A 27975-nucleotide genomic window follows, 5' to 3' on the forward strand; every position below is an offset into this window, starting at 1 on the left:
TGAAAAACGTGTTAGCTCATCAGCAGAACAGCTAATTGCTTTTCCTTAGCCATTAATCAAGAAATGACAATAGACTTGTTTTTGATTGTCAACGCAACAAGGAACAATTAAATTATTGGTCAAATTTGACAAAAACCACGCACGAAATTAGGTTTCATCGACCTCAAGGGGTGGATCAACATTTTCGGATCAAAAATTTTTTTACAACAAACCACCAAAATTAAATAATAATTTAATAGGATGTTGTTTTGCATTAAATAATAATCATTATGTCCAAGAATATTTTGTTTCTATGACGTGAGGCAACTGTGTGACGTCACAGAAAGCAACACACGTGCGTTATCAGCTGAGTGAGTTGCAAATAGAAATGAATCAATTTGCAAAGCGTATAAACTGAATATTCTCTTCTGTAATTTTGGGCAACGTTTAACATCAAGTTACTGCCACGTGTTGCTGCTGTTGCTCGTCAGATATTAGTTCACTGCAAACTAAAGGGTATGTGTTAAAACGTATTATGTTGTTGGACGGTATTGAATTTTCTTTCTGATATGCAATTGACTGCATGTAGGACTTTACCAACATTCCAATGTCTGATGAAGAATGCTTTCCACGTGGAAGAGCGCCGAGACCAGCTCCGGGGACAGAGAGAAAGAAAAAATTGGAAATAGATCAACCTGAAAAGCTGTTTCGAGAGGTATTGATCACAGTGGTGAAGTTTATGGAATTTACTCATTAGAACAACGTGTCAAATTATTATTTAAATTTCTTCGACACTTTCTGTTAAACCAAATCTTTATTTTATAGGCACCAAAAGTGGTTAAAGAAAACAAAAAGGACAGAAAAAGGAAAAATGAATTGGACAAAGCTGGTTGGTCAAAGGCTGAACAAAAGGAAATTGAAGAAGAAGAAAGCTTTAAAATTAAGGGAATTGAATTTCTGCAATATAAGGTGTGAACTAGGCTCAATTTATTTGCATCCCTTCGTGTTATCCAGTCCTTGTCATACAATATAGAATAAACCAGTTGACATATTCTGGTTTTGTTCATTTTGGATTTGTTTAGCACAAAATTATCCAATGTTCAAATATTTTAATATGAAAGCAATTAATGAAGGGTGGGTTTTGTTGGCAAACCACTCAATTCATGATTTTCCTGGTAAAACATGTTGATGAAAATTTTCTTCAGAAAATATATGATGGGATGTTAATTCTTGGTTGTGTGAAAGCAATCCATGAACTTGAGCTTGTGGTGAGCTTACCAAACTGTCAAACTGCATATGTGAAAGCTCACAGAATCTCATCTGTACTCACTCAACTTCTACAATCACAACTGGAAAGTGAAACACAAAATGTAGGTTTTCCTTGATTGCATTGTTGCAAAATTTACAGGCATGTGCACTCGTTGTCTTTATTGGTCATAATAACTCCTACATTCTTTTGGACATGCATCATTTGCACTATTGCATCAGCTTTATATGTATCTTTTTTGTGACATTTAATAATTTTATATGTTAATGTTACACTGTAGCTCATTAAATAATTTGTATATACAAGGATGAGCATTCACTGGACAAGCTTTTCCATGTCGGTCAGTTGCTCGTTGGTTCCGTTTGCGATTTGAGACCAGAAGGGAAAAGCATTCAGCTCAATTTGGACCCAAATGTTGTAAATTCAAGTAAGTATTTTGTGATATGTTATTGTAGCAATATGTATTTGAAAGCTGCAGACAGGGTGCACACGCACTGTTTCGGCCTATGAGGTTTCCAAGTGGAAATCAGTGTGCCCATAAGTGTAAAAGCTAGTACAGTGCCACAGTCAACAGCTACACTGATGAGACCTCATAGGTCGAAACAGTGCGTGTACACACCCTATCTGCAGCTCTTATTATAATAGCTGTTTTGCTCATATAATATCTATTTGATCTACATGATTAGTAACACATCCAGTACAGTAGATACACAATAATGTAAAAGAACCCTATTCCCATATACATTCATATTGTAGTTTAGTATGTAATGCATAGTTTGCCATGTGTTTGAAAAAAAGCATGCCTGTAACAACTGTATGTGTTACAGATATTGTGTTCACTAAAATCAAACCGGGAATGATGTTAAGTGGATCCGTGAAGTCGGTAGAAGATCACGGTTTCACAATTGATGTGGGGAGAAAGGGAGTAAAGGCATTTATGACAACAAGCGCTTCAGGTAAAACTTACAGTTTTCCACATAAATTTACTTCAAATAAATTTACTAAAGAACAGCCAGACTGTAGCAATAGTTCATTGACTGTTTTTTTTTTACCTAACAAAGAATTCCTGGCAAATCCAGACATACCTCATACTAAGTTTTTTTGCTTCGCAAAATGGTATTTTATTTTATTTTTTTTTTATAATAGCAACTATATAAGTTGTTTAACATTATGTTCATGTCCAGTATTTATACAAACTCTATTTGTTACAGAGTTTTGTATAAGGTTGAATGTCACTATTGTATATTTAGATTCCAGCAAATCACTTGTGGTCGGTAGTGTCATGAGATGCACAGTACTCACTGCAAAGAGCAACGGAACCATTTTAACACTTTCTAATGACCCCAAAAGACTCAACAAGATGCTTGTAAGTGCTTACCCATCATAACTATATACACAAAGTACCTTGGATACATGCCTCTTCTTGAATATGTTGGTAACCGGATGGTATCATGACAAATATGTAATATTGTTGTGATGCTACTCTTTTCCAGAAACTATAACACTCATGTGTGTATATTAATATTTTTTAAGATATGAAGGTGAACAAAATAATTCAGTTGATTTTTGGTGTGAAGATGGTAAAAAATAGCAACAAATATGTTTTTTCCAACAAAAAGGGGAAAAACTATCAAGAAGTTGTAACAAAGTATTGCAAACATCACACAAAAATTAAGCATGATTGTTGCAGAAACTAATAAGAGAATACAATCGCCAAGCTCAAAACTGTAAACGCTTCATTGCATGTAGTCTATCAACGGCGAACTGCGTTCTCCAAATCTTGCAAACTCGAATGCATTGAGGTAGTTTCTGCCCATGGTGCTGATGGCAAGTTTCCTTTTGCTGAAAGTTGTCACGGCGATGGGTTGCCCAAAACTTTGTGCTTTGGTGAGGATGTTTTTGAGAAACCAACCCCCGCAACTGAACATGCTTATTCTGTAAATTAAGTCAAAGGGTTTATTGTTGTTTATATGGATACTTAGGTAAAGTTGGGTGTTTGAAAACTTCATTTACGTGTTTTAATCCAGTAGATATTAACATTTATATCCACAAGTTTCGGGACATGAAGATGTTGACTAGGGAACAATTATAATATTTACAAACTGTGGAAAGATTAGAATAAATGTTTCGTTGTCACAGTTGTAATGATTCGAAATAGTGGATTTCAATCAAAAGCTCATGAAATAACCTGTGATTTCCGTAATCACAAACGAGAACGTTTCCACAACAATCTGTGTGTAAACCCAGGGGTACTCGGAGTTGTCCGCTTGACCCACCGAATGAACCAAACTTGCTCAGGTAGTGGCCATTCTTGTCAAACACTTTGACGCAGTGATTTCTGCTGTCGCAAACTAATATCTAAAAACAAATCAATATTTCTATGTGAGAACATATTGGATTTTTGATTCTCAAAATGCCAGGCAAAGTTATGGTTAAAGGTTTTGTAGACTTTGTGTTGTAGTTTTGGTTACACCTCATGAACGTTGGAATTAAAATGCACAATTTTTTGTGAACAGTCCAACATTGTTGAAGACTTTAAAAATAGAAAAGAAAACATATTTCTAAGACTGTATTTTTGTACTTCTTTACAAAAACATGTGTGTAAGTGGTGATAATTGTTTTGTTTCTGAGGCACTTTTGTACACCCCTGTTATGTAGCTTACCTGGTTTCTATGGTTCACAGTGACATAATATGGTTTGTTGAACTGGTTCGGACCAATAGCTTGCAAGGTTGTGATCAGATGACCATCAATCGAATGCACCGTGACTGTGTTGGATTCCATATCTGATATTATGAACCTGAAAGTTTTTTCCGTTCACATGGTTGACAAATTCCTTTGGCCTCACCAAAGTTGGTCACAAATGTGTGAAATTGATTTTAATTCTATGTTTGGTCAACTCTTGACCAACAGTTAAAGAAACTTAAGGGCTAAGTTTTAATCACACCGACCTGAACTGTTTATCACCTATTTTAAGTGAATATTGTGAGCTAAAATGAATCGTTGCCTTTGTCTTTACAATCCAACAATTCAGTTTATTTATGGGTTAACATTTGACATAAACCTGTTGGTGTGATCCATCCAAATTCCTCTGCACCATCCAAACATTCCTCTTCCAAACTCGCCCATATATTCACCGTCTGTACTCCACAAACCAACAACCGTTCCACAGCTTACAGCTATTGTGTCATGGTTTGTGAAGCATATTCCACCTGTAAAGCAGGCATAATACATATACAGTAGATCATCGTATGCAGTATACATTGATCCTTCAAGCATTTGTGTGCATTTATTTGACTAAATGTATGTGGTTAAAAATAGCAAATCTAAATTACAGTTAATGCAGCTGAAGGTAGTGATACTGATGTTGCCAGGTGTTGTCATTTTAGTTGGCTAGATGAGTTTAGGTATGTAACCTTTATCCCAGAAAGAGGGTACTCCCAGAACCTTAATTCGTTTGCCACTTTTTGGTGCTTAATGATCTGCAGCACAGATGCTAAGACATTACCTGGGGTCAAGTTTCCGGTGCTGACTGACTTTACGAGCTGTCCCGATGTGTTAAAAAAGTGAAGCATCTTTTCCTTTGTGTCAGTTGCCACAATATTCTGCACAACAATTACACAATAAAAACTTTATTCTGAGTAACGTTTTGGGAACATAAGTAAAGAAGAAAGAAAAGTTTTTTACCTGATGAACCACTGCCAGGCCTGGCATGTACTCGCCAATCACTGATTGGTTGTTGTCACGGTTACTGTCACTGGTTCCAAAGGTCCAGTTAGAGACGACATCACCCCATTCTCTGTAGTCAGTCCATGGGTGCATTGCTTCATGACGCATTTGTTGCTTCAAATCTTCCATTGATGCTGGGCTGTTTAAAAGTGTAATTAGTTATAATTTGAAAAGTAAAATAATATAAACTTGTGGTAAAATTTAAAACTATTTCTGTTAAATTTTAAACATTTTTTTTAACCACTGAATGCTGAAGTGTGGCAGAGGTTGAATATTGCATCTTTTCTGCCGCCCAAAAATTCAATTGTTAAAATGCTTCTATTTTACCTGTTTTTTCTGCTGACTTTGAAGTGTGGGTCATGAGATGAATGCAAGTTTCTGAATCCGCTATCTCGACCCTTTGCATCTGAACAATGGAGAGTTTTGTCCAGTGTTGCGTAATTTTGTACATATGACCGTTTAACCAATTAGCTGCTAGAATACCTTTACCATTCCTCACGAAAAATTGTGAATTGACAAAAAAATCATTTATTGCGGTTACTTTGTGTTTGCTTACCCATTTCATAAAAGTTGTCCTCCAATGAAGCAATGTCTTCTTGTGCTGTTGGTTTGTTGCAACCAGATAAAGATGTAATCTCTGTGGCGATTGGCTTGTGGTCGTGTGGCAGAAGAATTGTCTCCACTGGAAAGTTGCGCAATTCCAGAGGTGTGTCTGCACTCCGATGGAGAGGTGTGGATTGTTTTCGTTGCACGCTCTGTTTTCTTCTGGGTGCTGCAGAAAAAAAAACTCACAAAACTTGTTCTACCGATTCGTTCTACATTAAAGTCTGAAACACGTATGAAAAACTTTTAATGTTAAACCATTTAGAGTTTCATAAGCTGATACACATACAAAAAACTATGCTATGAGTTGAACAATTCATGCCTTTTTAATCCCTTAAAAATGGTTTTACTCTAAATGTAGATTAAGGTGATTTTTTGATGTGTTTCCCACTTCATACATTAGTTTGTCGACAAATGTGACATTCATTGAATCATTGTTATCAAATGTTGCAAGACTACAATGTTGTTTAACAATGCCGGTTTACAACTTACACAGGTCAACTGTCTTCATAGCAAGAAGAGTTTGTTTAAGGTGGAGGGCCAACCATAAGCTGAGTGATCCTGCCATTACTTTCATAATAGTTGCGAACTGAAAAACAGTTGGACATGTGTAAGTTGGCAGTGCCGTCTTTTAATTGGAAATGTGGAATCGTTGAGCAAACAAACAACATTTCAAAGGTGTTGAGTGATTTCATAGAAAGAATTTGGTGTTTTGTTGCTTGTTTAGCAACATTTTGGCAATCAAAATTTAAAACAAAACCAAAAATCCAATAATTCTCATATTCTTTTCCGGATTCTAGATTTTAACAATAATTTATATTGTTTATATTATATTGATTATAATTAGTAGTTTCCTATGAAGAAAGTTAAAAACAAAAACAGTTGACTTTTTAATTACAACCTGCACAGTTTCCTAATGAAGGTTAGAGACCTAAACATTCATAAATCAGCATTTTTATTCAGAAGAATTCAGTTGCACAAAAATAAGCAGATATCCTTACATTTAGATATTGGCAGATGAGGTGGCAACAGATTTGATGCAGTTTGTGCTCTTCTTGTCTGTAACTGAGGTGAACTCTGAGGTGATGTTTCCACTTTGTCTGTAACCGTTGTTGCATTTTTTGGCTCTCGGCTGATGTTGAATAGGCACTCGTACACATCAGGCCTGTATTGTGTAAAAAAAATTTTAAAAAGATTGATAAAGTGATTAAGCTGAAGCCAGTAATGAACACAGTTTTAAACTGTAAGGTCTCATCAGTGCAGCTGATAACTGTAGCACTTAACCAACAGACACAAAGTTTTCCACTTTGTGGTACTTTTCAGTCAACGCCGATCTGTTGTATTGTAAAATATGTCCCATATATAACTGCATGAGATTTCATAACAGTGCTTTACAGTTCAGTAGTGTCATTGCATAAGAGAGAGTTTCATTTGCTTTTAAATTGAAATGGCCTTGACTTTATTTGGGTTTGTGATAAAAAAAAATGGGGTTTCATTGCATTGCAAATTAGAAAACCAATAGTAGAGGTTTTAGCAGGCTGTGCTGCAAGAAAGTGTTGTTATTTACTTGTGTCCAGCTGCCTTAAGAAGTTGAATAAGATTTCCAATTGTTGCATCATCTTTCTTCCATTTTTTCCACTCTTCCAGATACATGAGGTTTCCTCCCCATTCAAGCTCCTGTTGGAATGTTTTCTGGAGTCTGAATAACATAGTTTTATTTCAAACAAAACATTTCTAAATAGCTTGGATAACATAGTTTTGTTTTAAGCACTCACATTTTATTGCGTAAATATGTACTGTACAAGGCATTAAAAGGTGTGTTTCAGTTTGAATTAATACAACATCCTAATGAACAAATAACACTTGTGACTACAATGCCTGTTGTCACCGGGTTTTTAGTTTATAAAACCCCTTTGAGCAGATTTTGAAGACAATTTTTTCATCAACTAACAACAACGTCTCTATATTTTTCAATAATAATGTAGACATTCTTGCAGCAATTGCAGTAAAAAATAGCAGAGCCTTGACAGAGGAAGGTTTATATTCTAAATTTCTTGGGTTTTAACATCTTACTTGAGTGTTTTTGAGAGAGGGTTGTTGACTGTTGGCAAGACTCTGGCAAGCTTTTCCAAGATGTCCGTGGTTACTTTCCTTTGTAGCAAAAGTTGTTTCGCTGCTTGTTCTGAGCTTGTTTCACCTTTCTTCTGTGCACTTGCAGAACTGCCCATCATATGTACTGCATTTCAAAATGCTCTGGGCATCCTTTCAAAATATTTTCAAACCACTCTAGTTGCTGTTGGTTGATGGACAACTGGAGCCTAAGTTAAGTTTTTATGAACATTAGTGCAACATGTTCAGTTCCTGCCAACAAAAATACACATTTGGAAAAAATTATAATTTTCAGTAGTAGTAAATACCAATCACCATGGCAACAATTACTTTTCAGGCAAAGCCTGAACATGGAATCACACTGGACACAATATTTCCTGGCACGTTAGTCAAGTTTACTCCAACGCAGGTGAGTTATTGTAAAAAAATATGGTTAAGATATTCCTCTACTTTTAATGGGGTAGCAAGGGTAAATTGCTCAATATTTTCACCTATATCCTCAATATTTGTTGGAATAGAAGTGATCGCTATATCTGACACTTGTTTGCCAACTGCTTCTGACACAAACAAAAGACCCAATGCATTCCCAAAACTTAAAACACTGTGATGGAATCTTGGCAGTTTTTTTTTTCCTTTAGCCAATACACACCTCAAGTTGCGACAGCCGCTTAATTGAAGCACACTCGATACATTGTCAACCGCCAACCACAGCGCCCGAAGGAGAGCTCAGTTAATTTCAAAATTTCCCAAGTGTTACACCAATTAGTAACTTTCCCTCAAGGACATTGGTTTCATGTATATATCAGTATTGGTCACTTTAACACAGGTGCCAAATCCCTCAAAGAATCCTCTTGTTCTTAAGTGGACAACTGACCCATTGTTATGTCACTGTGTAGCTCCTTGTGATGATGAAGAGGCTTTATGAGAGAACAAACCATTTTACCAAAACAACTATGAAATGTTACCAAATTGCATTGACACCCATTAATATTTTGTATGTGAATCCAAACAAAACTAAACCTTTTAGAGTTTTGTTTTTTGTAAATACTTTTGTTTTTTAGACTCTCAATGAAGGAACAATTGGAAAATTTCTTGATTTTCAAGGCAGCGTCACAATTCTGAATTCCCAACGAGTTTCCCAAAAAAACAATTCAAATGAAGTGAAAAAAACTGAAAACAATGAAGTGACCGAACCCCCAAAGCTTAAAAAAAAGAAAAAGGATGCCGATGATCACATCAATGTCTCTGATGATTCACTAAATAATAATCAAGCTCAAATTGCTTGTGTATTGTATATAACTGCAGGAAAACATGTGGCTCTTACCACTAACCCGAAAGTTTGGCGCGATGATCTCAGAACTGATGTTTTGGACTTATATCAGGTCAGACTTAATAGATATATATATATTTTTTTAATTCTTTTGTCCTATTGATTGTTATTGTGCAATATTTTTTAGGAGAGGTATCCTGTTGGCCATAAATGCAAGGTCAAAGTTCTAACAATTGTAAAAGGGTTCCTGCTGCTTTGTCAGGTAGGATTTAATAGTTATTTTAAATATCCTCAATCTGTAATTCCCCTAGTGTTTTTTTTTCGGAGCACAGTTTCCATATCAAAACATTGGGAATTCCTTTTTTACTAAAATGCCTTGTAGGGTTCGGCAGCCAATAAAGTTTAAAAATCTCTGGACTGAAAGGTGTTTTAACACGATTAGAGAAACTATTGGTAAAAAACCCACATATTTAAGAATAATTCTTCACAGTATTATCACATTAATGTTTAACCTCATTTGACAGCTTGATAAAAATGGACCTTGTGGAATGATTTTCCAACGCAATTTGTCTGATGAAAAAAGTGAAGCTGATTTAATGAACATGCTCAGTAATAAAACACTCAAAGCTCGTGTGACAGAGAATTTGTCTGTAGATGGTTTGTTGGAGCTGAGTGCAAAGCAGTGAGTTTTAAATCCATTTATTACTTTCTGTTGCAGAATATAACTTCGTGATTTGTTGCTGACATTCCCAGGCATAATATTTAATAAATTTAAAGCTCTTCTGGCAAAGAAATGTTTTTATTTGATCAACGTTTCAGTTCAAAGCATGAAAACGTGTTTGCATTTGGCTACTTGTCCCGATGAAGGTCGGTTGGATAAAGACTGAAATGTGGACCAAGTAAAGTTTTTTTTGCAAGAAGAGCTTCAATTTATTAAATAACTTCATGATGTTGTGTATAATGTTCAAATTTCATGGAATTCTTAACTTTTGACTTGCAATTAGGCTTCCTTTTTTTAGACCAAAACATACATAAACCTATAAAATAAACAAGACAGACCTATAAAAGAGTATATTGCACCTACTAGTGAAACTTTCCACAAGATTTTAAGCACACAAATTGCTTTTATATAACAGGAGTATAATGGATGCCACATTTTTCCGTTATGAGGACATAATGCCTGGTGCTTTGGTCCAAGCTAAAATAGTTGAAGTTCAACCTAAAGGATTTCAGGTTTTGCTTGGGTCTGGTGAAGGTAAATTACATGTGGAAGTTCTTTTTGGTCTCATTTTAACCTCATTTATCAAAAACTTTTTTTTCATTTTAATTTTTTTTTTCAAAGGTAAATCGTTTAAATCGGGCGGACACCTACGTGGGTACATTTCTGGAATTCATTTTTCCGACATCATTCTTAAGCATCCCGAGAAAAGGTTCAACGAGGGTGACGTCATCACCTGCCGGGTACGTCATTATCGGTCTTTTTTCTTGAGAAAATGATGTCCTTAAAGTACACTTTTGTGTACACATTGGCGGAAAGCGATACCGGTAACGCCAATAACGTTTATATGTGCAGGTGCTGACTTCGGATCCACATCGGCGCCATTTGCATCTCACCCACAAACCGACCTTGGTCAACTCGAAATTACCGGTTATAACCAGTTACAACCAGTTGGAGGCGGGCGATATCGTCCACGTGTTTGTAGCCAGTATTAAGCCAAGCGGGTATGTCACTAGTACACATATGCATGTTATTACAGCTAGTTAATGCTTTTCTGGAAGATAGATGTTCACTAGTTTGAAGACCTCATGCTAAATTGCGTGTACGTTATCTAACAGTTGTATTTTGTGATGACTAATTTGCCTTTTGAAGCAAACCAAGTGCCAGATTTGGCTTGACAGTTGACACGTAGTGTTTGTGTTGTGGTTACTTTTTAAACATGTATAAATAGAAATGCTGATGCACAGTGAGGTCCTAACAGTTGCCCCTGGGGTGGTGATATATGTATTACAGGCAACATGTGTCAAGACATTGTGATTTTATTTGAACTTAGGTGTGTGGTTAAGATGTACAACAACGTTACTGGGCTCGTCCCAACTCGTGAGTTGTCAGCTGAGTTCGTCGAATCACCAGAGAAAACTTTCTTCGTCGGGCAGGTGGGTGTCGTTCACTCGCATTTGTTTTGTTTTAATTTTCCTCCCTAATGCTCGATCCATGAAATTGTTTTCTTGCGTCTTATCTTTAGTGATAATAGCGGAATGTAACTTGTATTTTTCTACTTTATTCTTGGCCAACGGCTCCCAATCGGGTATAAATTTGACTTACCTTGGGGGTAAATTTTGAAAGCAAGAAATTTGCAATTTTTTTACCGTACGGCGTGTAGTTTTTGAACGGTTATGTTTGGGCAAAACCATTAATTATTTTTACGTTATTTCTTTGCTTCCCTTGAGTGTTTTCAAGTTTTTAATGCAATTTTGTTCGGGTATCAAAACCTCTCTTTTGCCTTCACAACAATTTTGCCAAATTAGTATGTTAAACATGTTGGCAAATTTAGTCTTCAAATGCTACCAGGGGGAGTTTTTCTAGGCTAATACAATGAAATTTACGGAAAAATTGAAACCTACACGTTATCCCTTTTCTTTTTCAATATGCCAATCGTGCCGAGATGTTTCACAGCATCAACAGTTCGTGTAACGGAATAACTGACTTGTAAAATATATGACGGACGAAGGCAAATAAATATTTATTATTTTTCCAGGTGATGAAATGTCGGGTTCTCGTTTGCAAACCAGAAACTCAACGTTTGCTTCTTTCCTTTTGTCTGAAACCGAAAAAACTCGAAGCGAAGGAAGTGCGGGACCGAACAAAATCGGGAGGCCTCACCCTTGGACAGGTAGAGAACCAGCGGGCGAATATACATTAACAGAAACTTATTACAAGTGGTTAGGCGTTCTTTGGGCAATACCTTTTGACGTAACCAATAGGAATGTTTTGGGGAAAAAATCGCGTACCTAAGGTTGAACCACTGATGTTGCCGATAAGTTCAAGTAGTTAGAGCTCTTTCCAAAATTAAATAACACATAGGAAAACATATACAACATAATGCAGTGCAGTGGTTCCTACCACCAATAGTTTGAAGCTGTTTTTTGATTTTTGGAATTCTGCGTCAAACTTGTCGGCTCTTTGTATGTCAATGGTTGCCAACCTTTTACGTCAAGTCGATTTGTCAAGTTCAGTCAACTAACTTCCCACATTAAATTCAGATGGTGAAAGTTGAAGTAACCAAACGTACAGACACTGGTTTCGAGGTTAAAATGGTCGAACCTGTTCAAGATGGCCACAGACCCTTCCTCCTTCCTACTCAACATTTGTCAGACTTCACAACGATTGCATCGGAAATGTGGAATCGGGTTAAGATTGGGTCAACTTTGAGTGATTGTGTCGTCATCGCAATGCGACCAAAACCTCTGGGTATTTCATTGTTTCACGTGAAAAAGTTTAAGCAGATCATAATTGTAGTGGAAAGTCCTGGGTCCCTTTAACAATACGAAATACATAAGTACTCACAATCACTTCCAGAAACAGTGAACCATCAAAAAATAATAGTAAGTAGTTTGTCGGCGAAATTTTAATTCTAAATGCACAATCACCATTTGTGTGACTACAAATCCAATTGTGACGTCACAGTGTCCCGCAAACCGATGCTGGTCGAGAATTTCAAGCGGCGCGCCGAGGAAGGCGCCGACGGCCCTCTGACCTTCAGTGACCTCGAACAGGGTATGACGTCACCCGGGTTCATTCATCACGTGACCGAGTACGGTGTTTTTGTGGAGTTCGGGAACGGACTTACTGGACTGTGTCCGAAATCGGTAAGATTTTGTTTGTTTTTGCTTCGAAGACTAATTTCCTTATTTGGTGATTCTGCCGATGAAGTCATTTAAAGTTTATTTTTATCTTTTGAGAAATACCCCCCATGTAAATTGCCTATTGGACAAAAAGCGCACAGTTGTTTACAGTTTTCAGTCAACTCCGTCAAAAATTTAACGTTTGCAATACAGCGAAACTTCATAAGGGTTTAACACAACGAATCAAACGTCAACAAACAACAATCATCAACACTAAAAACAAATGTTTCGAAATTGTGAGCCGTGAAATTATTTATCTTTGGATTATCCCTGGCAAACGTGGAAAGACATTCAGTAATTACTTGCAATTACCAAATATCCACGCGAAACAACCACTTGTATTTGGTTTTAAAATCCCATTAAAATATTCGTACAACCTGAAGACAACGTCCAAGTATATTTTTACAATTAATAACCTGACTTTTCCGACACAAATGTTTACTGCGTTATCCAGTATCACTAAATCGACAAACTATTTGCAAAGTTACACGACGACTAAATCACCGATCACAAAAAAGTACACAAAGTTAAACGAAGGTTTCTTCATGTTCAATGTTTTCCGGCTCTATCTCCCCCTCACTAACGCCATCTCGCGGTTGTTTTTTTTGCTCCTTGGTGGGCATTTTGCTCATTTTCGGAAGTGACGTCACGTGGGCTCTGAAAAACAGAGCTCATGTAGGTGTTGCCATTATAGCGCCATAATTATACAGATCTTTAACATATTTAATACCTTCTAGCACTGCAACACATGTTTCTAACCGATTACCCTAAAAACATTGGTCGACTTAACTGTGACGTCATAAGCGTTGCAATGTTATACTGTGGTGGAAAGCCATGAATTTACTCAAGAATCTAACTAAATAAGTAGTTATTATGAATAAACAATAAAGATGTAACTAAAATATGATTTGAGAAGAAAATCCACCTAAATTCGGTTTACGAGATATGAAAAACTTTTATCCGGATTATCCGTTTTTCGGATTGACCAATCAGGCACCTCCCTATATTATTTTAATGGTTGGAAAAGGTTATTGGTGGCCGCACGATGTTGCCTTGAAAGTTTATCCCAACGTAGTTTCGTTGTGGGGAAAGCACCTCGTGTGAAGTTTTATCCTTCTATGGCCGTCAGTTGAATCCATCGTGGGTTGCGATGACGTCATCGATGAAAATTCTGAAGATGGTGGGACAAGAATTGTCGAACATGTTATCCAAAATAAGAAGACCGCAAACATTGCATAAATTATAAATAACGTGGTGACCCCGATTCCTATTATAAGCCGAGACATCTCGGAAGTTTCTGAGCGGATAGATGTTGTTGTTGTGTTCTTGGCGATAAACATCTTGCAGCAACTCTAGAATTAACTGATTAGAAGTAAAAAAAATTGTTAAAGCGGTGGGTGATGATGATTTGAACAGGTTTTGCCTGTTCAACATTGACAAGATTTGACATGTAACAGAATCCGTAGATTCTTTTTCAATTGCGACTATGTTCAGAATTTAATCCGAATTTTCTGAACTTTTTCCGCTCCCAATACCTTATAAGCAAAAATTACGTGCCCACTATTTAGAAACCCGCTCTTGACTTTGAAATAAAATAGTGACTTACTCCTAAACTGCGTATGGTCCACACCGTTTAGAAACACTAAAGATGATTTGAACGACTTTTTTGTTTTAACACGCGGTTGTGACGTCATATTTCTGCAGAATGCTAAACTGCGACTATTCGTATTTGGCCAGCCTTGTAATTTGCTAACAGACTGCATGCAACTGTAAATACATTCTATAATTCGCTATAGTGCAGCTAAAACTTGTGTATCTGCTGTATCTTGCGCCACAATTTTTTTACATCAAATTCCTTTCAATCGCTAAATTTAAACTCTTTTTAATATTGCCAAATCCCTTTTTTTCCAAACAACGCCTGGTAATAAAACGCCAGGTGTTACACAATGCCGCAACAGCAGTTTGGAGTTTTTATAAAATCAATATTTTTTTTTCAAATGTTTCTTTGATTTAAATAATTTCATGTAAATACGGTTTGTCTGTCAATTTTACATATTCTTTGTGCCAACGTAGTTTACCTGGCTTAAATCCAGAAGCAGCATCTGGAGCATTGTTTTCAACAATTGCATTGTTCCGTTTCTATCACCAACGTAACGGAGGCATTGTGACGTAATACCCGCAGGTGCATTTTTAATGCAGTGAGTTGGAAAATGTAAACGGCTGACGTCATTTCAAACAACGGCCCTTTTATAACAAGGGCCGCCATGTCGTCCTCATTTCTGAGTTCTAAAATTTGTCCAAATTTTAAGGGACAGCGCCTTGGAAAATATTGTTTCACTTCTTACTAATTTGCTCGATTTCTAGGCTTGTTAAATATACATCTATTTTATAGATGTCAACACAAATCATTTTCAAGTATCTTTAGCGCTTCATTTTTTGGTTAAGATAATATTTTACTAATTATTTCAAACCTTCAGCATGTATGTTTAAACCCTGCTTTTCATTTTTGTGTTTTGTTTGAAAAATGAGCGTTGAACACTCGCGGCGAAGTGTTAAATTTCTGACGAGAAATGTCAAGTTGATAATTCCCGAACTTTTTTTTATCACAGGCGATGTGCGACCGCTACTTAGCGGACACGCGTGAATTCTTCTTCGTCGGTCAGTCGGTGGTTGCCATGGTTACCAACGTGGACCAAGAGAAGCGCAGGTGGGTTTGACACACTTAATCCTATCGCTTTGTTACCTTTCCCATATTATTGCTGAACCCATAGCAATTGTGTTGTTGTTTTCCCTACAGCAAGACGTTTGGTTTACACTGCGTCTGTATCTTTGTCCGTTGTTAAAATCCCCATTTATGAAGCAACATTGTTGTGACAATTCTTTTTGCAGGTTTTTGGTTTCTCTGCGTCCGTCAGAATGCATTTTAGAAGCCCCTGATTCGATTATTTCACAATTTCTACGCGAAACTGAATTAACTTCAGAACTGAGCGGCGGTGATTCAGGTACAATTACAGGGGCTACGCCCAGGATAATTCTTGACATGATTAAACTACGGTCACTTGTCAAAAATGTGTCGGCGCGTTAGTGTTTGCTAAATTTCAATTACTTTTATTCGTAGTTTTAAGTATTCAATAACCTGGCATCTTTTCCAAAATGATTGCATTGAGCGCAATGAAACCATAGCTTGTGGTGGGCGGCTGGCGTGATCACCTTTCCGCTTTTATCGGCGCCCATGACATTCTATTTCTTTTGTGTATTCTTCATATGAGTAGTTGATTTATTCAAATGATTTGATTTTTTATCTCCTTAAAAGTCTTTGTTTAATTTCAAAGAATGTTTGACAGACTCCAAGCCGTGTTTGGGAAGAGTTGTGGATATAAAGATGGGCGCAGAAGGCGGTGAGCGATCTTACGTCATCACTGATGACGACTTGTTGGATTTTAGCTGCGAGCTCGTCGACACACAAAGTAAGATGTTGAAAACTACTTGTGTGTGAAATTTTTAAGCACTGTTAACGTATTTGCATGATACATATATTTTCACTTTTAATTACAGGCGAGAAATGCGACGACAACAAAGCTGTCGTCATAAGCGCCAATATGACGTCACAACACTTGGTGGTGACAAACGTTTCGAATGTTGTGAATGAACGACGCGCGAAGGATAGTGATGAGGTAATTTGATTTACAACAGTTTGATGGGTGGGATTGGGATCTTGTCCGTGTTTAACTTTACCTCTGAGCAAATACACGTTTACACAAGAAAGGGTGACAAGAAAGCATTTGTCTTAAAACGCTGGTTATAAAGTTTGAATACATTTCACATTTATGTATAATTGAAAAAACATCTGTATATTTTTTTGTTGGCCGCTTCGTGGATATAGTTTTACTATAGGTTTTACTTGATTTGACTTTCAGTTTGTGTCGTGTTGGTTTTGTACTCGGGTTGTAAAACACAGGGCATCGGTTTGAAAATGGCACCCGGGCTATAACTTTTTCAACAACTTTATCCATCCTTTGCCAACATGTTTCGTGTTAAAATAGGTCATGCTGGACATAGAGCAGACGTTTCAACCAACGCTGTGTAGTTGTTAGTACTGATGATGAACACAGCGTTGTTCGGAACGTCTGCTCTATGATGCCCAGTTTAACTAGCTTTGGGTTGCTCGTTCAAAGTACCAAACTTAAATTTTTTGCACCCAAGGCCATGTTACTATTGAACACGTGATTTAAATCATGAACATCCATGGCACGCATAATTATTTCCCTCAAATGTATATTAAGATACCATAGAAATAATACACATGTAAAACTCCTGCAGCACTCGGTCGGGTCCTCGCTCCACTGCCGCGTGTTACACATCAACGATGACGTGGCGGTCGCCTATTCGACGACAACCGGTCACGTGGTGTGCCTTCCCACAAGGTTGCATTATAACGACAGTATTCAGTCGACCGAGAGGGTTTTCAAGGAACAACAGATCGTCCAAGTTACCGTTGAAAAAATGTAGGTGGAATCGAATCATGGGCGGTACCAAGAATGCTGGAATACTTTTGCACTGCGATCTGTTTAGAATTCACTGTTCTTTGGTCGTTTTATTTGGGCGTAATTTTATTATTTAGACGTAATCCTGCAGCAATAATGAAGAAAGTGTTCGATGTTGTGTGCATTTATTTCGTATCGTGTAAATGCCACTGCCCCCATTCATCCAGTATTTAATAATGGGAAAAGCATGCACACACGATTTAAAATTTATTTTGGGAAACACTGCTTCACCCATTTATTTTTTGTTTCATTACATTTCCACGTTTTCAGTAAAGAGGGGATTGTGTACGGCCACGTAAAGGTGAAGGCTGGGGTTGGAAAACGCATCAGACAGGATTCCGAACTATCAGACATTTATCCCACAGATTTCACGCATCAGAATATTAAAGTTGGATTGGAGGTACGAAATGTTACTTAAATCATTTGAAAAAATGACAACTTCTTGCTCTTAATCATTGAAAAATTGACTAAAAAAAACCAAAAAGTTTCTGCTATTTTATCATTCAAATGTTTTACGTAACTTTTAAACGTAAGTTTTATTCACCTGCTCTTCAACCGGTCTCTCTCAGGGTTACCCTGGTTACGCGTTTAATTGTGACGGAATAAAAGAACAATTAAATTCTCGTTCATTCGCCAGCGAAAATTTTAAATTTAATTTTTGCCAATCCGATTCTTTTTTCCAGGTTGAGGGAAGCGTGAAGTCGATCCGATCAACCTCCGCCCTCATCCTCATCAACTCACTTCCCATGGTGAAGGGGCGCCCTCTGGTGGGAAGACTCCACGTGTCGGAGATTATGGATGACGTGGAGGATGACTCGAACCCGATCACAAGGTGAGGGTGATTGTTGTGGAACGTTATTGTTTTGAGTTATTACGTTTCGGTTTCTCGGCATTTCTGGTGTATTCATTTGACGACCGCAAAAAATTGACAACCGCAACATAAGTTATGGGTAAATAATTTTTTTGGGCGTTCCTTACAATCTGTTCGCATTCTGCAGTAAAGTTTATAACTTTCGGTGTCCCTTAAAATGCATCTTACCACACTGCAACTTAGAGCTGTAAATTATCATGAATGAGGGAAAAATTAAAAGCAGGAATTCAAATAAATTTACCTAAAGTTTTCTTTTGCTCAGAATCCACGTCGGCGAAACCGTCAAGTGTCACGTGATCGGTTGTCGTGACGTTAAAACCCACCAATTTTTGGAAATCACACGACACGTCACTAGGGGCGTGCCGGAGCTCAGCATGAGACGCAAGGAGGGTGTGACGTCAGACGGTGACGTTAGTGTGACGCAGAAGTATCCTCTGGGAAAAGAAGTTGTGGCGTTTGTGAAAAATGTGAGTGAAAAGTCATCCTTTCATCAAAACAATTTGTTAAGTTTGTTTATGAACTTGGCGTCACATGGGTGATTCCGCGTCAAATCGCGCCATGGCCCCAACCCTGTACCTCTTGGATTTTGCTGATACTTGGCACTTGTGTTAATTGCTAACCCACAAATGTACATGCACAATTTTAGCCAAATTCTGTTTCCGTTGCTTGCCTTTAATCAGCGTTTCACATGCAGTTGTGAGGCTGTTTTGGAGACCAGAAGGACATTTTAGAAGTAATATTCCGTAATTTCGGTACACAATTTTTTAGTACGACAAACACCGTCACTGTTTTCGTGTCGAAATTCAACCGGACGTACAAGCTTCTTTGCCGCGGCTCTTAGCCTCGAAGCAGCCGGACCAGGTGACAAAAGCCGAAAGCAAGTTCCGACACGGGAGGGCGCTGCACTGTGTAGTGGTGCGGAACGACGGAAAGAACATAGTTGTGAGCAGAAAAGGTATTTGAGGATACAAGATATTCCTTCGTAGACGTCTAGTTGGCGTTTGACATTTTATATGAATCGACTTCACCCTAGCGGTAACAATGGGTTTGTTTGTCTGTTTTGGCGTCTTGCGGTATTTGAATTGTGAACTGATGATGACATAAGTTTTTGCTTAAACGTTTCAAAAGAATAAATCATGTCAATGTATTTGACAGTATATGGGCCAATCTCTTTATTCTGAGAATTTTGAGTGAACCCTTTCATAGTGTTTCTTAAGTTGCTTGTTGGATAATAATGTAGCAGACAAAAGTATACAGTAAGCAAAGTACTCACAACTGTGTTGTATTCCAGGTTTGTTGGTCGATTGCGAAACGAAAGAAGAAGTTCAAGACGTGCGTAAGGGCTGTATCACAAACGGGGAAGTCCGCAAAGTGGTGAAGGACGGGGTTTTGCTTCGAACCGAGCTGAGAAGTCAGGGTAAAGTTTTCATGACCGATTTGTCGGATGAGTTTGAGGAAAATCCCCTGGATAATTATTCTGTGGGTCAGATTGTCAGGTAAGGGTTGGTTGTGAGTTTTTGTTTTTCGGACGCTGAATTGTTGACATTTCTACAAATACATACTGGTGTAAGTTGCTGCATAGCAACCGAAACCTGTACAGAAATAAAGATATTATTGTCCGAAGAGCCTCTAAGATCCTTTAAAAGACTTTTTGTATTGTTAATATGCCTGGAAACATCCATAACGAATAGCTTTCTATTATAAGTGACATAGAAGTATTAAAATTCACAATATTCGTGGCAAAAAGTTTTGCCGCTGCTTAGCACAAGTATGTTTTTCAAAAAATTTAATCCGTTGTTGTTTTTCAATTTTACGACTATGCAAGTCATTGTTGTTATCACGAAACATTTTTCCGCATCTTACCATATCAGAATCATCAGTAATTCTATCAGCAAAGCTCTCTGCGTGTTTGTAAGTGCTGTTGAGTTATAAAATAAAAGCTTTTCAAACCAAATATCACCGATTAGATGCACTGTGATCGGTGGTGGCGCTAGAGACAACCTCGTCCTGTCTCTTCGCAAGTCAGCCATGCGTGAAGTGACGTCACCTCCCGTCGATCCAGATGTTGTTGCTGTGAAGGATTTAAAACCGAAGCAGGTTTTGAGAGGATACGTCAAATCTGTTTCTTCTGTGAGTTGCTTCTTTCCTGCCTTGTTTTGCTAAACTCTTGTTCCAAACAATTAACTTGATTTTTATGTTTTTTGAATAATTTCCACAAATAATTTTTGAAATTTTAAATAAGGAAAAGCGTTGCCCTTCGTCAGTATTTCCTTAAAATCAATTGAAATCAAATGCTTTGTAATTCGTTTTTAAGGCCGGAATTTTCGTCACGCTTTCGCGCACATGTCACGGTCGAGTGGTTTTCAGTCGAGCCTCCAAGTATTTTCTCCCAACCGTCGATAAAGCGAAGGATTTATTCACACCGGGCATGTTGGTGACTTGCTCTGTTGTGAGGTGGGTTTTATTTAAAGTTGATAAGCTCATCAGTGCAGCTTGGTGTCACTTTGGAGCTCACGAAATTCTTTTATTGGCCCCATGCTTAAATTTATATGAATTAGTGTTTAAAAAATCACAACGTGTCACAATAAACATAATATTTATGAAATAACATTTGCATCTCGTTAAACTAAGTGTTGCAAAGCAAACGGGACAATGCAGTTCTCCCTTGATCATGCGGTTGTATGGTATTGTACATAGCATAGTTTTATTTGCCAACCTAACGGGGAAAATCCTTGCAGCTTGTCGCCGCACGAGGGCAGAGTGGAGTTATCACTCTTGCAAAAGGACACGGGTAAAGAGGACGTCATACCGGATACGCTTGATTTACCGCTGAGAGATGGCGGGAAACGGAAATCTTCGACGGAGGATGTTTCACCGAAGAAAAAGTAAGTTTTGCGAAATGTGGATTAAACTTAAATATTGTTTTGCGTGTGAAAAGCCCACAATGAAACTTCATGCTTACTTTGTGTAACTGCGGGTGCGCAGAAACAACAATATACCCCGTGAAATCGCTGAGCTCGCGTAGCCCAATCAGTGGAGCGTTGTTGCCGATGCAACATGGCTGTTATGCCTTGGTTGCGAGCCCATATTTATAACTAGATTTTATAGCTTTCAACAAACATACTGCGAAACATGTTTTCTAAAGCTTTGTTTGACTTTTTTGTTCCCGTGTTATTATTTTACGGTTCTGCTACTTTTTTGCGTAGAAAACGTAAGAAAGAGATGAAAACGGTGGTTTCGACCAAATCCAATGTAGAAGATTTAATCACCAAGTCTGAACCGGAAGAACGCAAAGTCAAGGTAAAAGTTTTCTTCAGGAATTTATTGCTGAACTACGTAAATTTTTTTAAACTGTTACCGTGGTCATGACCTGGTGAAGCAAGCGTGTAACTTGTTTGTGTTATTTGCTTTAAAATATCCACTTTTTACCGTTGGCGACCACATAAAAGACAGGTTATGTCGCATTAAGGGCGCATCATAAAAACATATGACAACGCGGGATTAATCTGCTTCACGCAAATAGTTTAGAGTATTCTGTCATTGGCATCTCATTGGTATGCATCAGTATTACCTTCTTTCTGTTACAAACCGCCAATATTATGCCGGAAACCGAAATGAAAAAATATATATCCTATCAAGCAAGAGCGTTTTACCCGGAAGCAATTCTTGGCGAATGTGATACCATACATACCATAGATATACTGGTTTCAATATTTTGGTCTGTTTCTCCACGTTTCCAGGGAATATGCAAAAAACTCCCCCAAGTCCGAAAAGTCAAGTTTTTTGCATGTTTGGGCACCATTGCATTAAGATGTTGTGGTTGGTGGGGATTGTGTTGTCACGGAAAAAACAAAAATTGGGGTCCATTACTGAATGTTTGGTTACTTGGACACCATCAATTCCGCCCGTTTCAGTGCCAAGTAACTATTTTAAATATTCCGCGGTAGACGCATAAAAATTAGGGCTCCTGGCCGGCATGATTTGCGACAAATCTTTCATACGTTGTGGTTAGAACAGGTTTGTGTTGCCATGGAGATTCAATTTTGATAGGCAGCTGTTCGGGTCAACGTGTCAGCGAGCGTTTTGGTCCCAACTAACTATTTTAATCTTTTATCATTTCTCCATTCATCCCACGGAAGTTTTGCCTACGCCAGCACTCCTGTGAGCAACAACTATGGGAACTGATTACACCTCGCACATATAACCTGTGAGGGGACGCATCTGTTAGCACAGCAGCCTCCAACCACGCACCTAAAAATAACTGTCTTTCCGTCGCGCAGAGAAAATAATTCACTTTGATTGCTTTCCGTTCGTTTTCGCGCCTTTCCGCTTTCTCGAGACAAAGAATCCCGTTCGAAACAGAAGATATTCTCGAATACCCGGCATCGCGTTACAGCTCTCTTGTGCGGGTCTATTTTCGTCTGCGCTATCCGCTCCCCCCACGCATAAGTTGTTCCAAAGTTTACCTCTACCGTATGTTCGCGCTCTGCAGCGCCTTCTGCCAAATCACAGCGTTTAAGTGCACGCTGATAATCTTAAAACGACTGTGACCTTTTTTTTGTCCAAGGTCATCATACACCCTTGACGCAATCAGGAAGGCGTATTCTGTTAGTGTTGTTTTTATGGGATTAAGGGTTAAGCGATGCAATAGTTTGGTTGTTGGTTGTGAATGCATACGTAGGTCAATGTCCCACCAACTGGACACAATTATAAAATGAGTACCTTGTGGCGAATGTAGCAAACGCATAATCGACCAGGTGCTTTTTCACATATGTGTGGAGCAGAAGTCCGCAATTATACTTTTTGGTGCGACCGACAAAAAATATCCCTCACGTCCCAAATAGATAGTAGCGGTTTCAACGCCGATTAAAATAAACACAACATAACTGTGACGTAATAGCATTGGTAAAATCAGTGAACAAAGAAATGCGAACGATATGATGGCGAAGGGCTTTCTTATTATAAGTTGGAACCTGAATTGAAGTTTTTGTACTTTTGGCCAAAAGGAAACTGAACAAAAGTGCGTCGTTATATTTAAATTAGTCTGGTGTACTGATTGGTTTCGGTAGGTTGAGTTGCAGTTATATGAAACCTCATATTATTAACTTGAAATATATTTAAACACCCCCTTGGGTCCACTGTATAAAGTAGACGGTTGAAACATGAAAACATTATGATGTTGGAAGCTTTACCGACGAAATATTGAAGTTCAAGTTGAAACAAAAATTTCAATAAAACGCATGAAGAAATTGTGGGAAACTTCCCCACTGACAATGTACTGATGGCAATTGAGCGAAATACCGCCCCTATATTCAAAAATAGGCGAGAAGGTATTTGATTGTCGGGATGACGCTGGCTCACCCTACTGTTATTGTCAGTACTATTTTCGCAGGTGGGAATAGCCTTCTTCTGAATAACCTTTTGTGGCCCTGCTGCGTAAATCTTTTGCTGCATCCTTAACTGTTGCAACTTGACACTTATTTGTTTCAACGTTTTGAAAGCTCTGCAATTATTATCCCTCTCTCTCAAAGATAAGCTGTCAACTTCTTGAGAATCTAATTGCCCGCCACATCCTCTGACGCTGCAATGCGTATTGTGATGTGACAGTCACAATGGATCCAAAATAGATTATTTTCCCAGTCTCATTTCCGATATCGCTTTATAATTGTTACGTAACAATGCCACAAACAAAATAATCAAGGGATTTCGAAACTCGGTGAATCGGTTATTGTTAAAAGGTCAGATAACCATTCTAATCTATTCCAAGAAAATGGCAAAAAGCATGAAAAATGTAAGACGATTTTTGAATTGTTGAACGATCCTGAATTGCAATTTTTCCACCTCGTGCTGTTGACGCCTTTTGTGACCGTGAGCTTGTTGCGTTACTTTTTTATGTACATCATGTTTTGTCTGTGCGAGTCTCGTGGCTGTTGATGAACAAAATACTTGGCAAACGTTTATGTTTACTTTGTCAAACTAGCAAGTTGCATTCCTCATGAACACAAATCGTAAAAAGTATTTATCGGGTAACTTTAAAACCGGTATGTCACCGTCACGATTTAAAGCGGTGGTGATGCGACTTACCTCTGCTTGATAGATTGATGCGTCACCTTTAATTATCAACTAGTTGCGATTGAGTGTCGGCTTTGTCGGGATTCGAACCTCCGATATCTCGCATACGGATCCTGATCATATGGAGCTGACATACATTATATCTGATAACCACAACCTGCTCCTCTCGAAGGTGAAAGACGCCGAATCCCAACCACCAGATGTCGCACTCGTCGACCCGGGCTTCGTGTGGTCCGATGACGTCATTTCCAAACCCAAACCACGTGACAGCGATGACGACAGCGGAATAGAGGACGGCGCAAAGGTCGCGGCCGGCAAGAAAAAGAAAAGGGCGGCGCAAGAGGAGGAGGAGGAGACGAAGAGGAGAGAGATGGAGCTTCTTGACCAATCACATTCGCCGAAGAGCGCAGCGGAGTGGGAAAGACTGATGGTTTCCAACCCGCAGAATTCAATGGTTGGTGATTTTTATCTAGGGCGTCAAAGGGTTTTCGCTATCCTGGGCGTTGATTTTTGCACGTGTAGGTGTAGGAATTTAAGAAAGAGGAACGCGTACTTATTGCCTACACGGAGTTAACAAAGCGCTTGCTAACCGTTATTGAACAAACAATTATTACGTTATATTGAATTTGTGAAACTAGCACACCCACGTACATAAATGGTCTGAATGCACACTTCGTATTGAAGTTTCATTTCTTCAGGTTAATCAGCAGAATTATTGTTCCAGCTTTGGGTTCGCTACATGGCTTTCCACCTTCATGCGACCGAAGTCGACAAGGCAAGGGCTGTGGCCAACAAAGCCCTAAAAACTATATCGTTCAGGTGGGACTTTGCTTTGAATAAATATGGATAATGTGTGTGAAGTTTGTGCCTGTGTTTTTATATTGAAGCTGTGACCAATAACATATAGTAGAACAATAATATGGAAAAATTTCTCATCAAATCAACCTTTTTCCAACGCCACTCATTTTGTTCACACTGGTTGATTGACAAATAATCTCATAATACTAAAACACCTCTTGTCCAAACCCAATTTATTTTATGAACACATGTTTCGCTAAAACAGCATTATCACTACTTATTGAAATATGTTTGGAGATCCTCGCGTTGTCCACCCAACTTGCCCAAGCTTTGAGTTGAACGAATTGTTCATTTTGTCAGGGAGGAAGAAGAGAAGTTAAACGTGTGGGTCGCCCTCCTCAACCTTGAGAATTTATACGGTTCTGACGTCACCGTGGAGGAGACACTAAATGGCGCTATGCAGCACAACGACCAACTGAAGGTTTTGCGCCACCTGGTCGACATTTACGTAAAATCGGGGAAACTGGACGTGAGTCTGTAGTGGCGTCATAATGAATATTTGATCTCTTAGTTTCTTTATGATGTTTGTTCGAAAGTCATTGATAATTTGTTCTCCTGGATTTTTCGCGCGGGACTTCGATAGAGCAAGTTGTGACACCACTTGTTATTAATCAAAGTAGATTCTTTGGCATCGCAGCTAAACTGATTCAAGGCCGTTTTTCCTGACTAATCGAAGCGAGGTTTGAAAAATCAAGCTCTCGGTGGGGTTTGAACTCGCTGCCCTTGGTTTACCAGATCCGCTGCTCTAGCTACAGGAGCTGATCCACTTATGTGTTGTGATCCAAAAAATTTTTCATGTGTGTAGAAATCGGATGAGGTTTACATGAAGATGAGCAAGAAGTTCAGGAGGAACAAGGATGTGTGGATGTCCTACCTCCGCTATCTGATGGAAGCGGGAAGACACGAAGAAGCTCAGGACGCTTTCAAACGATCTCTTAAGTCACTGGAGAAAAAACAGCGTAAGATTTTCTGAAAAACTTTTTGTCACGTTTGTGTGTTTTGTGTTTTCGCCTGCCTTCATATCCACGAGAAGAACGACTTGGGTAACTTTCATCATACTACGTATGTAAGAGCCAAGAAGTTAGTTTTTCGACACTGCTTTTATACTATTGCTTCTATTGCAAAGTACCAGCCTAAAAGATTTAAAAATGTTTGTAATTTAGCTTATATGTATAGGGAAATTGCAATAACATCTCGTCGCTATTTTAGGGATTTTGATTTTGCAAGGAAAGTGCCACTCGCCTTAGGTCTATGAAAATAACTTTTCTGTTTCCAGACATGGAATTAATTTCGAAGTTTGGACAACTCGAGTACGTGTTTGGTGATGCGGAACGGGGTCGCACGATGTTCGAGAACTCGCTGAGCACCTACCCGAAACGGACCGATATCTGGTCGGTCTACATAGACACGCTTGTTAAAGCAAGAAAATACGACGAAGCCAGGTAAAATATTGCTGTACGTCGTCCCAAATATGGGTTCCGCTTGCAAAAAAAAATTAGGAAACACTGCTGTGATTCCACATGAAAACGTGAAATGCGGAAAATCTTCGCCAGGAAAGAAGTTTTTTCAATTTGGTTTCGGTTACACTCTTATATTTTCGAATGCTTACTTTTCAACAAACATTGCACCTAAATTCAGTCGGTAAGCTGCGGATAGTATGGGTCATCGGCCTTCAATTTCCACCCTATTTTTTGGGTACAACAAGTTGTTTGGAGTCTAGGGACGTGTGATACCGACTCCATCTTGATAAACTCCGGTCGTTAATCGAACAAAAGGGAGAGAGGGGTTAGAGGTCGTTTACCAGCATTGTTTATGACAACCCGCGTTCTCAAAGCCGTTTCTCTACACTTGATTCGGCGGAATGACAACACAAACTTCGCTCTTGGCTTTTTTAAGACTGAAGTTAACCATTAACTAGTTAAGGGTGCGTAGCGGCGTGCGCAATTGTTGACGTACTACTATGGCGCTTTTCAAAGGTCACCTACACCTTGCAAATGTGTGCGGCGTTCGAAATGTTTTCGCCTTCTTTTTCTCCCTGGCCTGCAGTACAGCCTTGGTTTGTACGATGCCGGTGTTTGTTAAATAATTGTTTGTTAACAAACGTTTGTTACGTAGATTATCATCACCGCCCACCTACATTTCAAAGATGTTTTGAATTTTGTTTGTAGCGTGAAGCACTAGCTTCAAAACAGGATCAACCTGGTATCAGTTGGGAAAATATATTTCTCACTGCTATAAATTCTTATGTAGTAAACACGTGTAACAATGAAAGGATGGTAAAACGTCTGGAAAACAAAAACGATGAATGGACTGCAGGATTTTGTTTGGGCAAATTATGTTTCACAAAATTGTTAAGTTGAATGTCATAATTTCGCTTGCAGAATATACGGGTGTATGTTATTCCGGGAAAATGCGCAATTCAACATTTTTTCAATTACTCTTATCGCTATCACAGTGGCTTTCAAACGCCCTGAACATAATATTATTCACTCATTTTCTCCACTTGCAGAGACGCATTCGACAGAGTGACGAATTTGACAATTTCCAGCAAGAAGATGAAATCCTTCTTTAAACGTTATGTCGACTTCGAAACTAGACACGGAACCGATTCTGCAGCGGCGCTTATCCGACAGAGGGCGCTAGACTACATAAACTCGGACGCGTCACGTGTTATGGACGATTGACCAATGGGAAGGACTAGCCCTTGTCAACGATATGACGTCTAATAAAAACCATTTTGCGTTGACAACTTGTGAACTTAATATTGTAGT

At 38.5% G+C, this 27975-nt stretch overlaps 2 protein-coding genes across 2 annotated transcripts; one reads left to right on the plus strand and one right to left on the minus strand.

Annotated features, from left to right (window-relative positions):
- Nucleotides 1–353: 353 nt before the first annotated feature.
- LOC145895341 (protein RRP5 homolog) lies at nucleotides 354–27933 on the plus strand. Its single transcript, XM_082984132.1, has 38 exons — nucleotides 354–495; nucleotides 569–694; nucleotides 805–948; nucleotides 1185–1349; nucleotides 1553–1673; nucleotides 2074–2202; nucleotides 2497–2612; nucleotides 8024–8095; nucleotides 8748–9068; nucleotides 9144–9218; nucleotides 9481–9638; nucleotides 10093–10211; nucleotides 10299–10417; nucleotides 10530–10678; nucleotides 11008–11110; nucleotides 11713–11847; nucleotides 12218–12425; nucleotides 12642–12823; nucleotides 15469–15566; nucleotides 15749–15861; nucleotides 16204–16326; nucleotides 16415–16533; nucleotides 17180–17364; nucleotides 17674–17803; nucleotides 18087–18235; nucleotides 18537–18741; nucleotides 19043–19229; nucleotides 19566–19770; nucleotides 20242–20404; nucleotides 20589–20728; nucleotides 21013–21159; nucleotides 21481–21574; nucleotides 24519–24800; nucleotides 25071–25165; nucleotides 25505–25673; nucleotides 26010–26163; nucleotides 26481–26646; nucleotides 27714–27933. Exons 2-38 carry the CDS (start codon nucleotides 587–589, stop codon nucleotides 27886–27888), a joined length of 5523 nt encoding a protein of 1840 aa, XP_082840258.1. The 5' UTR covers nucleotides 354–495; nucleotides 569–586; the 3' UTR covers nucleotides 27889–27933.
- Nucleotides 2983–7805, minus strand: LOC145913688 (uncharacterized). The gene is made up of 11 exons (XM_083001436.1): nucleotides 7651–7805; nucleotides 7145–7276; nucleotides 6579–6742; nucleotides 5531–5746; nucleotides 5302–5380; nucleotides 4933–5113; nucleotides 4754–4850; nucleotides 4310–4457; nucleotides 3910–4045; nucleotides 3435–3604; nucleotides 2983–3181 (listed from the first exon to the last, which is right to left on the minus strand). Exons 1-11 carry the CDS (start codon nucleotides 7803–7805, stop codon nucleotides 2983–2985), a joined length of 1677 nt encoding a protein of 558 aa, XP_082857562.1.
- Nucleotides 27934–27975: the final 42 nt, after the last annotated feature.

This window comes from Ascidia mentula, chromosome 1 (assembly GCF_947561715.1).
Source record: "Ascidia mentula chromosome 1, kaAscMent1.1, whole genome shotgun sequence".
Classification (NCBI taxonomy): domain Eukaryota; kingdom Metazoa; phylum Chordata; class Ascidiacea; order Phlebobranchia; family Ascidiidae; genus Ascidia; species Ascidia mentula.